General features: G+C 38.0%; 1 protein-coding gene across 2 annotated transcripts in view; it reads left to right on the forward strand.

The window, feature by feature from the left end:
• Positions 1–12,827, forward strand: part of LOC129281479 (glutamate dehydrogenase, mitochondrial-like) — a 32,343-nt gene that overhangs the window by 7,340 nt on the left and 12,176 nt on the right. For both annotated transcript variants that reach the window (XM_064113284.1, XM_064113283.1), the window contains exons 4-11: positions 604–804; positions 2,289–2,428; positions 2,961–3,095; positions 3,514–3,651; positions 6,047–6,184; positions 6,912–6,992; positions 7,966–8,089; positions 9,141–9,295. In XM_064113284.1, the coding sequence (XP_063969354.1) occupies positions 604–804; positions 2,289–2,428; positions 2,961–3,095; positions 3,514–3,651; positions 6,047–6,184; positions 6,912–6,992; positions 7,966–8,089; positions 9,141–9,295 (1,112 nt within the window). The remainder of the gene's footprint in view (positions 1–603; positions 805–2,288; positions 2,429–2,960; positions 3,096–3,513; positions 3,652–6,046; positions 6,185–6,911; positions 6,993–7,965; positions 8,090–9,140; positions 9,296–12,827) is intronic.

Genomic DNA, 12,827 nt, shown 5'->3' on the forward strand with positions numbered 1-12,827 from the left:
GCAATACACCATTCAGGTATTAGAAACACCTAAACTGTCTTCTGATTCAGGTATAAGCAATACCTAAACTGTCTTTTGATTCAGGTGTAAGAAACACTTAAACTGTCTTATGATTCAGGTATAAGAAACACCTAAGCTGTCTTCTGATTCAGGTATAAGCAATACCACAAATTGTCTTATGATTCAGGTATAAGAAACTCTTAATCTGTCTTATGATTCAGGTATAAGAAACACCTAAACCCTCTTATGATTCAGGTATAAGAAACACCTAACTGTCTTCTGATTCAGGTATAAGCAATACCTAAACTGTCTTTTGATTCAGGTGTAAGAAACACTTTAACTGTCTTATGATTCAGGTATAAGAAACACCTAAACTGTCTTCTGATTCAGGTATAAGCAATACCACAAATTGTCTTATGATTCAGGGATTCAGGTATAAGCAATACCACAAATTGTCTTATGATTCAGGTATAAGAAACACCTAAACTGTCTTCTGATTCCGGGATAAGCAATACCTAACTGTCTTATGATTCAGGTATAAGAAACACCTAAACTGTGTTCTGACTCGGGTATAAGAAACACCTAAACTGTTATATGATTCAGGTATAAGATACAGTGAGGACGTGAGTGAGGACGAGGTCAAGGCGTTGGCATCTCTGATGACGTACAAGTGTGCCGTGGTGGATGTCCCCTTCGGCGGCGCTAAGGGCGGGATCAAGATCGACCCGAGAAAGTTCTCTGAGAGAGAACTAGAGAAGATCACAAGGAGGTTCTGCATGGAACTAGCCAAGAAGGGCTTCATTGGTAGGTCCAATATGTGGTGACACCACAATTGCTCTGGTGACAATTGCTCCAGGCTTTATTCAGTCTAAGATATGGGGTTGTATAAATGCAATAGGGTTTTTTGTAACGTTAAGGGTTAGGTTTAGGATAGGATATAGTGTAAAATCTAGGGTTGAAGTTGGTCATTCCATTAATTTGTGGAATATGCAGCGGAGCAATTGTCATTGGAGCAAATGTCATGGGGCCAATCATGTTTTAGATATGATGAAATAGTATAAAAATTGTTTTGTTTATAAGAGTGAGACCCCTTTGATATGTGATAAGACAAATGCTGAAGGGAGGTTTTTGAGCTGTGAGGAAAATTTGTGATATGAGCAAGAAAGTTTTTATTAATAGGTCTATTGTTCCTGTTTATGGTGACTCCTGTAGGAACTCGGCAGGATAGCATTTTGCTAGTAAACGCTAAGCTGGTGTATAACCAATAACCTAAGAAACATTTTACGTCTAGGTTAATCAGTCATAATGGCTGACCTTATAGACGACAGATATTACTCACGGGCCTTTTTATCAAAGTGGAGACAATGGCAGAGTGGGGATTCGAACTCACAACCTTGCGATTATGAGTCCAATGCTCTAACCACTGGACCACACGACCCGTGACTGGACCACTAATCTTTAATCTATTAACTCTTTGCCCGCCACAAACACTATCCCCCCTGCGCCACATTAATTTTGGGGTGCCACATTCAGAGGGGGTTTGCGTGCACTGTCATATTCAACTCGCAATAACTTTTTACTAAGCAGTTTAGGATTGAAATGGGGCATTCAAAAAGAGTAAACTGACAATGAACTAAACTCTTCTATTGAAATTGACCCTGGCTACTTCTCAATAGATTTCCCCGTCCTGGGAGACTTCCCGTCTATTGATACTTTGATCCCCTTATTGTTATAGGAAGGTGGCAATTTGTATCATTCTTTTATTACAAGGAAAGCAGTGCAAGCTATTGAAAGCTCATCGAAATATATCCTAAAGCAGTTTTAAAAAAAATCAATTTTATGCGAAAAATCTCTATGTAAACAACGTCGGCGATAGCTATAACATGAAAGCTAGATTCGTAAACAATGCAATACACGCGTCGCTATTGTATGTGTGTGCACACAATTACAATTAAATGCGTTCCGTATGCATTGTGTGCACTGTGACTTGAGTCGTCGTTGGCAGTCCGCTGTATGTGCCGCGAGTCGTCCGTGGCGGGCAAAGAGTTAAAGATTAGAAAAATGTAGAAGATAAGTTGAAAGTGAACCGTGACAGACCCAAGAATGGCTTTATTCATTGTATTACTGTAGAATGATGTAGGATAGTTTTTGCATTCTGTAAGTTTATTACCATTTTTCTTATTATTATATGTCATATATATCATTACCTAGCACTAGCATCCTTATCTACTCTACCAAGTATACGTTTTAACTATTGTTATTACTAATGTTTTTGATGATTTCTGTAGGACCTGGTATTGACGTACCTGCTCCCGACATGGGTACAGGCGAGAGGGAGATGAGCTGGATGGCTGATACCTATGCTATGACCATCGGTTATCAAGACATCAATGCACATGCTTGTGTTACAGGAAAACCAATCACACAGGTAGGCTCCTCATTCAGGTCAAAGTGATAATTCTTTAACCCAATATTTTGTGTTTAACAACACCCCCCCCCCCTCTTCTTTCTCATAAAATGTATCAAAAGGTAGAAAAAATGTCTACATACATCATGCCATTGATGTAATGATAGACATTAGTTGATGTGACCTCTTCATCTTTGATCCCAGAAAATTTGGAGGGATTCGAACAAACTTTCCACTACAGATTCATTCTACCAACCCTTTTATAAAACAAATATTGCACATTTTACATTTCGGATGTTAGTGACATTGCAGGCATCTCCTGTATTCACAATATTATGCCTAAGTACTTTATGCAAACACTTTGTTTGCTGGACATTGCAAATAGTCTCAAGTGTGTAAGCTGCATCGCCAACACACTCATAAATGTGTATTTAAAAAAATAAATGAATACCTTCTGAAGCTACAGAAGCAAATGTCCGATTGAAATGTTTTCCTTTTAAGAGTTATGATTCTTTCTTGACTCTTGAGCTTATTTATTTTCTTCTTGATGCAGGGTGGTATACATGGTCGTATCTCAGCTACGGGGCGTGGTGTGTACCACGGTGTAGAGAACTTTGTTAACGAGGCTTCCTATATGAGCCTTATCGGTCTCACTCCAGGCTTCGGTGACAAAACATTCATCGTACAGGTAAAATACAAAATACATGGTTTTAATATGCTTAAGGGAAAGTCAAACTCCAAAATAGGTAGATTCCTACGTGTATTTGAAATAGTGCCAACGAGATTGATTATTAGCATATTTTTACTGATCCATAGTTTTGTTTTATTGGACATTCTGTAATTTTCATGATTTTCACTAGGTATTTATCATCATTTAGATTTTTGGTGTGATCATCATGTTTACTGTGAAATTCTGTCTAATATGTGTGCTTCCTGAATCCGTTAAAGTTTTCTGAACCACCAATAACTGGGGACTTTTCTTAGGTCCTTTGAGGAAGCGTGCTTGGCTTGGTTCTCATCATCACATCACCTTAATTGTTTTCAGTCATTTTCCCTTCAATATTTTTCTTCTTGTGTTCCTTCCCCCCCCCCCCCCTCCTCCCCAGGGTTTCGGTAATGTGGGTCTTCATTCCACCAGATATCTTCATAGATATGGAGCTCGGTGCGTAGGAGTGATGGAGATAGACGGTAGCATCTATAACCCCAATGGCATCCATCCGAAGGAACTTGAAGACTACAAGCTGGTGAGAATTAGTCATTACCCTTTGATATTAAATAGGTTATGTAGATTCAAATCAGTGATAGATCAATACGCCATCTTGTGATCATAGCTGCAAGGATCACATTTGTTTTATTCTAGGTTTTGATGCCATCTCAGTGACTATAACTATGTAGTATTGTAAACGACGGCATTATATTCACTGAGGTGACATTGCTAGCTACTTATAAGCTGTGTAATCAGGTGGTTTGCATGATGTACATGTATGTGCAAGTGTGTACGTTAAGACTGCATTATTAAGCATAAGCTAGCTGTGTATTTCTATCATGAGATAGATGTAGGTGCATCAAGGATTGTGAGTTTATCATAAAGCCTAAGTGCATAGCATATATTGCCAGGTCTATCCTTTTGATAAATAACGTTTCATCTCCACTCCAAATCTATATTTTCCCCTCTTTAGAATATGTTCTATCAGCACTACATACTCCAGGCAAAATATAATCCCTTGGGAACATTATAACTCCATTTTGGAAATGAAATTTTGATATTCATCCTCTAGGTAGGCAATATCTGTGAAATATACACTGCCAGTGTGGATAAAAGTCATAGGTCATGTTTCATAAATAGTTATTATGACTTATATCACGCTTAAATTCCCAGTTACTGTATATCCGGCATACATGTACATGTATCTTGCACAACCGCGTTGGTCAGATCATGCTATGAAGACATAGTATGAAAAAAAAGCCTTGTGAACTAATGTATTCACACTGTGAAAACCCTGTGTGAAATCATATTTAATACAGCAGGGCAGCAGGCCTTCATCATATTTGCCATGCTTGCAAAAAAGATAGAGAATCTAATTTGGTGCACATGAATATAAAGTTGGAAACACCCCCGATAACAACTCATCAATGCATTCCAGGTTTAATAGCTTTCTCACTCATTAACAATTCATTTATGACCTATTGCCTCATTGCATAATAGTTAATATTATGGTAACTTTGCCATCCAATGGTACTATTTATTGTCAACCAAAAAATTACACGGGGGCGGCGGGCGAATTCGCCCCGGAAAGTCCAAAAAGAGCCCCGGAAAAGGGCTAAAAACATTCACACGAGGGCGACTGCAAAACTCATAATCGCCCCCGTCAACACTGTATATTTCACAGTGGCAAATTGTCCATAGACTGTGTACAACGAATAGACCGTCTCGGCTCAGCGAATCGGAGACCGCTGATTGGCCAGTCGCGCAGATCACGTCATGACTACGTGGTCGCCAAAATAATTCCTTCGGACTGCGTGCGAAAGTATCGATAGCGATAACAATATCCGGTCACATTGTCTACGCGGGAAATGGTCTTGGTTCGTGATCGGATCGCTCCAGTATCGATCGAAAATTATCGAGACTCGGCAATTTCATGCATATTCACGCGACGCTCCGAAACCCGGAAATCAATTGACTTTGTACACGTTGCGATAGACTCTACAAACTCTAACGAACACGATGCTATATCAACGCTAATTCGTAAGATTTTGACCGAAAATCAAGAAGTAATCGAAATTCGCTTACCTGTTCGGTATCGGTGAGAAAATAGATCCTCCGAGAATACCTTTCATAATTCATATAAATTGTAGGAAAGTGAAATTCTAGGTCGATTTTGGTACGAGGTGATAGAGTATTGCACACTTGTTTTGGTGGAATACTGTGTGGGGCTATGGAAGGCTTGCACTGCGCATGCTTACTATATTTTCATTCATAAATTGGCTCTCGGCAGTGGCTGGATGACGTCATGTAATAAGCAAAATATACATGCCCGCTGGCGTTGAACGCACCGCATGTACAGTACATCTTGTTAAAGCAGAGCCTGCAGCAGAGCAGCCCTGCACTGCTGACCAGCATCCCTTCAATGTGGCACACACACACACCCACACACACACACACACACAAACGCAAAAAAGCCGCGAAATAGCTCCAGAAATTGTAGCCCTGGAAAGTGGAAAAAGAGCCCTGGAAAATGAAAAAGTAGCCCTGGAAAATTTTTAAGTTTCTCCAAAAAGAGCCCTGGAAAGAAAAAAAGTAATTTTTTGGTTGTTTATTGTATATACCCATGGTAACAGCCAATCTAAGTCAAGGATTCCATGCAAGTTACCATTGGATAGCAAAGTTACCGTAATGGTTACTTTTATGCAACGGTGAGGTAAATGGATACCTGGCAGAAATGTATAACTTTAAATGCTGGTGTGCTGCAACCAGCCTGCCAGGGTAATGCCATGGTAATAATATCCAAGTCCCCTTGAGCAAATAGAGACGTTAAATGGTATGTGACATGCACTATAAGGAAATGAATATTGTTGTATTATTAGTCGTACTTTTATTCTCATCTTCATCTGTTGTTTATGCTTTGTGATGATATTCAGGAGCATGGTACCATCGTAGGCTTTCCTGGAGCAGAGCCCTATGAAGGGAACCTCCTGACGGAACAGTGTGACATCCTGGTACCTTGCGCGGGAGAGAAACAGATCACAGCTGACAATGCCAGGGACATCAAGGCCAAGGTATTTAATAACACATTCATTACTCATGTACTTTCATTAAGTTTTGTTCAGGGACCGTGGTTCCAGTAAGCACAGGATTCCTTTCCATTTGCTTCATTTACAACCCCTTCCATGAAAAATCTGCACATTATACCTGCGTGGAACTTTAATATCCTTACCGTATTCGAACCGAAGCCTGTATTACATCTCCAACCGTATATGAGTCGGTTTGTGTAGGAGCAAATACAGGACACCATTAAGCAGGCAGTCGACCATTCTTATATCAAGTACTGAAATGAAGCACCTGTCTTGAGTGATATGGAATTTCTTACTGAATAAAAATATATATGAGTGGTATAACGTTAACCTGTGGTATCTGTGGAAAAATATGGTATCTTGAAATGTTGAACTTAATTTGGATTCATTGAAAATTAATATTGTTCTGATAGTTCCGTATCTTGAACTTGTTTTTAAAGAACCAACTATAATAGAGGCATTGATATATGTGGCCCTGGATTCAATGTTGGAAGATAGGATACAGCGAGAATGAAATTCAAATTCAAAAGTTTATTGATATAACATCCTGACATTGAAGGATCATCATCAAAACAAACAAATATACGAAAGAAAACATTAACATAACATAAACATAACAGAATGATGTGTTGTTGAAATTTTAGAAACCCCTCCCCCCCCCCCCCACCCACCCCGGTTTTGACCATTATTTTGTGTTTGTTTTTTTCTTCAGATCATTGCCGAGGGTGCCAATGGCCCTACTACCCCTGCTGCAGATAAAATCCTTTTGGAAAAGAAAGTCTTAGTTATACCGGTGAGTAGTACAGGTCATACTTATCTTATGAGACCAAGTATTAGGGAGTGAGATATGCAGATGATATGACATTTTGTAATTAGCTTTAGAGCAACTTTTCACAAACGATCTTTCGTTATTTGGGTGTTTTTTTTCAATGGATTAGTTACTCAGTTAAATGTATTATGACTTGGGTTACATTAATTTACAATTGGGAAAGCTTGCATTGTCCACTTTGAGCTTATTGGCTATCATTTGACCCATGCCCAAATACCAGACTGAATTCTTTTTTGTTATTTCTTCTATGGGATAACAAGCATATATTTCCAATTGCATGAATCATTACGCTTATATCAGTGACTTAAACAGCACTATTCCAGTGATAGCTAATGACTTTTATCTGCTCATTTGCAAATTTTTATTATGAAATGGCTTGTATAGCAGTGTCTTTTCAAAGGGTAAGTGTTTGGCAGTTTTTGGTTCTGTTAAATTTCATCCATACAAACATGGAATGAATAGAAAATGGATACTGATATGTATAAGCATTAACATAATGGGACACTACAATACTACAATGGTTAATTAACTTCATAATTTTTTGTTAGATAAGTGTTGAATATTCCAAGTTAAGTTCAGAATATAATTCAGATCCATTTTTATTCATGATTCTGTAATTAGAAAATTTTCTTCAGATGGATGATTCATGGATGTCATAATCTATTGATTTTTTAAAAGGGGAAGTTCACCCCGATCATAAGTTTTAAGAAATATATTTGCGAAGGTTTTATCAATGAAAATCCATCAAAGAAGAATAGAGAACTGAATTTTAAAAAACTTTTTACTTTGTGACATCATATGCGAGCAACCGCCGCCCATACGTAATGTGAAATAAATTCCACAAATTTCCTCGTTCATGATAAATGAAATCCACCCTACGATATGAAAATTGTGTATGAATTATCGTGTATTACTCTGCCTTGCTTTCTTTTCATAGGACATGTTCATCAATGCCGGTGGTGTGACCGTATCATACTTTGAATGGCTCAAGAACCTCAACCATGTTAGCTACGGTCGTCTAACCTTCAAATACGAGAGAGATTCCAACACACACCTCCTTCGTGCGTAAAATCATTGTTATTTGATCCGTCTTTTCTCCCTCTTTCTCTCTCTCTCTTTCTCAACCAATTTGTCAAAATTCTGTATTAAACATGGTCAGATCCAGTAACCATGCCATGAAAGTTTGTTGATACTGAAAAATAATTATTATCTGACAGCTGGAGTACCAGTCAGGCATTTGCGCCAATCAAAACCATGGATTTAAACTGCCAATTCGTCTATTGCCTACTCATCCACTCATCACATGGTCTACCTTCATTTGCTATTCCGTCCATCACCAGTTCGTCTATGACCATTTCGTCTCATAACCAGTTGGTCTAATACCCATTTTAATTCTTGTCACCCAATTAACACTCAGTCCGATTAGACCAAATGGTATATGGACCAAATGGTATGTGTACCAAATGGCAATTAGACCATGTGGATAGTGGACGAAATTAATGATATCCCAAATGATAGTAGACAAGTTTGTAATTGGACGAATTGGCATTAGACTAATTGAAAACCACCATGTATACCATGGATATCTGTCAAATAGATTGATGAAACACCCTTCAGAACCAAATCTGTTGTGAAAATCTGTCTTTTTTAAATTAGTTTCTTCTCAAAATCTGCCCTTCTGAGTGTGATTGGCCTTAGAGAAATACAAAGGGGCTGAAACCTCCCCCCCCAAAAAAAAAAAAAAATTCGCCCCTGTACCTTACTACTGGGTCAGTTCAAAAGGTAATTGGGAATCGAAACAGAATCGTTTTCGTCTGGTGGTCGGGTATCATTCAGGTATCATGCCTTGTGAAAGTTACAAATAAGATTGGCTTTTATGGTTCTTCAATAGATTGATTTAGAATGATTGCATGGGGGTTCAGTGATTTATGTGATGTTTAGAGTCAGTATATATTTTCTATCACATTCAAGACTCTTTTAAATGTTTCCATTACAAATGTCACCATCGTGTACATATGGATATATCAAACTGAATGTTGCTTGAATAAAATTAGTAAGTGTGCATTATAAAAACAAATTTCTCTTTCTTTTCCAAAAAAAAACCTCCTGCAGAGAGTGTACAGGAGAGCTTGGAAAGGAAGTTTGGTCGCCATGGTAGCGGCATCCCCATCACCCCTTCAGATCAATACAAGGATCGCATTGCTGGCGCCAGCGAGAAGGACATCGTCCACAGTGGTCTTTCATACACCATGGAGAGGTCTGCTAGGGTAAGTGAAGAGCGCCCTCTTCTGTGCATGAGTGCCATGGAGGGAAAGGATAGGGAATGTTTGAGGGATATGAGGAGGGGGGGATGGTATCTAAGCAAAAGGGCGGGAGAGGTCTGCAAGGGTAAGTGAAGAGAGCCCTCGGTACCATGAAGTGCGATGAAGGGTTTCATCTATTGATATTGAAAGAAGTAAAAGGATTGTATGGTCTTATGAATGGCAGAGCCATGCATTGGTCATCTTGGTTTAAACTTATGCAAAACAAAAACAAAATGGGATTGGTAACATCCACATTATACCCATCATCAAGGGGGTTAGTAAGAATAACATGCACAAGGTTTGTCCGGAACAGTCCTTACATGCCTGATGTATAGCCTAGGGCATTTACTGCTGGGGTACGTTTCACAAAGCTGTTTGTAAGTTAAGAGTGACTTTAAGAACGACTGGTGATCCTTTCTTGTGGAAAATGGTATACACCAATATGTTCATTGGCGATGGTTTAGCGTGTAAGAAAGGCTCACCAGTCGTTCTTAAAGTCACTCTTCACTTACGAACAGCTTTACAAAATGGCTCCCAGGACTGTTTCAAATGTAACAAGTGTATGTCATCATTCTAATGCACAAGTGAAATGGTGTTTCTTATATGTTTCATATCATGATCTGGATCTTTGCTATTCAATCCTAACCCAGAAACCATGACTGTTGGGTGTTTCATAAAGCTGTTCGTAAAGTTATGTATGACTTTACACACGATTGGAACATGTTCTTGGATGCTAAGTCAGCTACAAGGGGGTAGCTCATTGATTATACGAAAGGGTCACTAGTCATGCTATAAAATGGTAAAAGTTGGTCATTTTCTTACCTGATTACTAAGAAAGCATGGATGCTTGTAAGTAAGCAACCAGAGGACCAACGGCCTAAGGTCCTCTCTGAGGGACCTGGTAATGAGGATTAATGCCTTACCAAAGGGCAGTAGCGCACCAAGCGGGAATCAAACCAGGGTCACCTTTATCTGAAACCCCCACTCTGCCGACTAAGCTATCATGCCATACTAAGTCAATCATAACCTACAGATAGCTTTATGAAACACCCACCTGGTCAGAAGAAATAGTCATTTACCTGTCAAAAGTTAAATGAAGCATCTTGCAAAATAAATAAATAAATGCCAGGTAACCTGTGCACTTGCAATCAATTATTTCAATGGGATCCACTTCCAATGATATTTTATTACTTAGCCCATTGATAAATGTTACCGTGCTAAGGTTTGTGGGTTTTTATTTAGTCTTCATCAAGGATTTGATATCCTCAATACAAGGAAATCTTTTCCAAAAGAAGTTTTTTTTTTCACTCTTTTATAGTTTGTGAGTTAATGTACCTCAACGATTTTGTTCACTTTCATGTGTTTCTTTCTAATGTACTGTACTCTATTCTATGTCTGTCCTTTGTCTGTTTACTGTCACAGTACTGCCATTGGGCATACCTTGAAAATTTCAGTAGCATTTTCCGCAGGGATATGCAATTTTTTGGTAGGAATGGAAGGAGGGGGCTAATAAAGGCTGGCAGAAGAATAAAATTACCAGAATCTTCTGTGGCACCACCCAGACCCCCCCCCCCCCACAAGAAAAAAAAATTAAGAAGGAGAGGAAAAAATAGCTACTAATTCTTTTATCTAAAGCTATTCAATATATTTGGTGGTGAGTTTGTGGTTGCTTCAGCTTGTGGTATTTACTTTGTGTTGGTGTTGTGTTGAGGGCTAATCAAAGTTGAAAAAAAAGCAGAGTGAACGAGCTTCAAGTAACTTGTGTTATAGTGTGTAATCCATACTACTTTTTCTTTCTTTCTGTCTCTGTAAATCCCATATATGCATTTTCTCTCCCCCTCTCTCCTATTCTTTAACTCTTTCATCATTTAACATCATTTTTAAGTGTTTTTTTTTTCAAATTTGTTGGTATGTCACCTGAATTTGATTAGTTTAAAAAACATCACACACTTGGCACCCTGTAAGATTTGTGATATTCCTTTAAATAATAATACCGAATAGCATAGAAGCTTGTTGCAAAATGATCATTAGCAAGGAGATTGTTGGTGTCTAAAACTATCCCCATTCAGGAGCAATGGTATTACATAGACTCTACATGTAAATGTACATTTCGATAATTATGTGAACTCTACGTTCTTTTTTAAAATTGTGTTAGTATATTTCTTTAATCATGTGTGTGTTTTTTTCATTATTTTTTATTCATAAAATGATTTCTTTTGTTAAAGACTTGAAATGTCAACAGAAGTCTGAAGTTGTTAGGTGTAAATTTATCTACCAAAAATACAAATTGTACATATGTTATGTATATGTAACAACCAATTCATAATTCAATTTTACCCAGATTCATGCAATTATTTATTACCACTTTGTAAAAATGAAATGCAGGTGCAAAGTGTTACATAACCTTCAAAGCCCACACTTATTGTTGCAAACTACATGTAGATCTATCAATTCATATTCTTGTTATATTCAAATTGAGCATATTGACTGGTATGCTTGTTTCACATAAAACATGACAAAAGGGGGTGGGGGCACTTGCATTGACGAGTGGATACCATGCACGACAAAAAAAACACGTAAAAAGGATGTCTTTTTCAAGATAGGGCAAGTTACGTACATGTATGTAACGTAATAAGGGTGTCAAAAACACTAAAATAATGAAAAAAGGGTATCTATTTCGCTAGGAAAGCTACGTGTTTAGGGTCAAATTTGCGAGGGTATAAAAATACTAAAATGTTTTATAAGGGATGTACTTTTTGCCCCAACAGTCAATATTACGTGTTTAGAGTCCGATTTGCGCGAGGTGTGGGAGGTGCATGGGCCGGGGCCGTACTAAACCCCGGGGGGGTAGATTATATGTACGAATGCCCTTAAAGTATACTTATCCAATCCCTCCCTCTCTAGGTGATATACATAAAACAGCTGATTTGAACTTTAAGTATAAATACCAGTTGTCGTAACATTCTCAACATGTGTTCGAATAGAATCCAATAAAATGACCACCCAAGTGTTTGTATATGTATGAATAATAAATATGTGCCAACAGGCTCTGGAAAAAATGTGTGATTGCTGAGAAATGAGCAAAATAAGCACGGAATTCCGTGAAATGTCTGGCATTTTTCCAAGCAATATTAATGCACTGTCCCACATATGCTTTTTTGTGTTAGTTACCATCAGAATTATTGGTTTTCAGCTAAGATTTCATTACTTCACAAACATGAGTTGATTTCAATGTACCAGATCTAGATCTATGATAATATGGTGGTAATTAACCTTGATTTTAAAAGCTTTCTCATGAAATTAATGTTTGCTGCAATTACTCTTTTTTTTCTTTAATGTTAGCTGACTATTCTTAAAAATATAGTGTTTATATCAAGAAAAGAGCAGTTTTCGTTCACCTCATACATGATTCTTGAGCAAATAAAGAGTTTTCTTTTCACGGGAATCAGAATGGAGTACCAGTGACATTTTCCGGCCACATTGCTTAGTTACACCA

The sequence above is a fragment of the Lytechinus pictus genome, chromosome 18, assembly GCF_037042905.1.
Source record: "Lytechinus pictus isolate F3 Inbred chromosome 18, Lp3.0, whole genome shotgun sequence".
Lineage (NCBI taxonomy): Eukaryota > Metazoa > Echinodermata > Echinoidea > Temnopleuroida > Toxopneustidae > Lytechinus > Lytechinus pictus.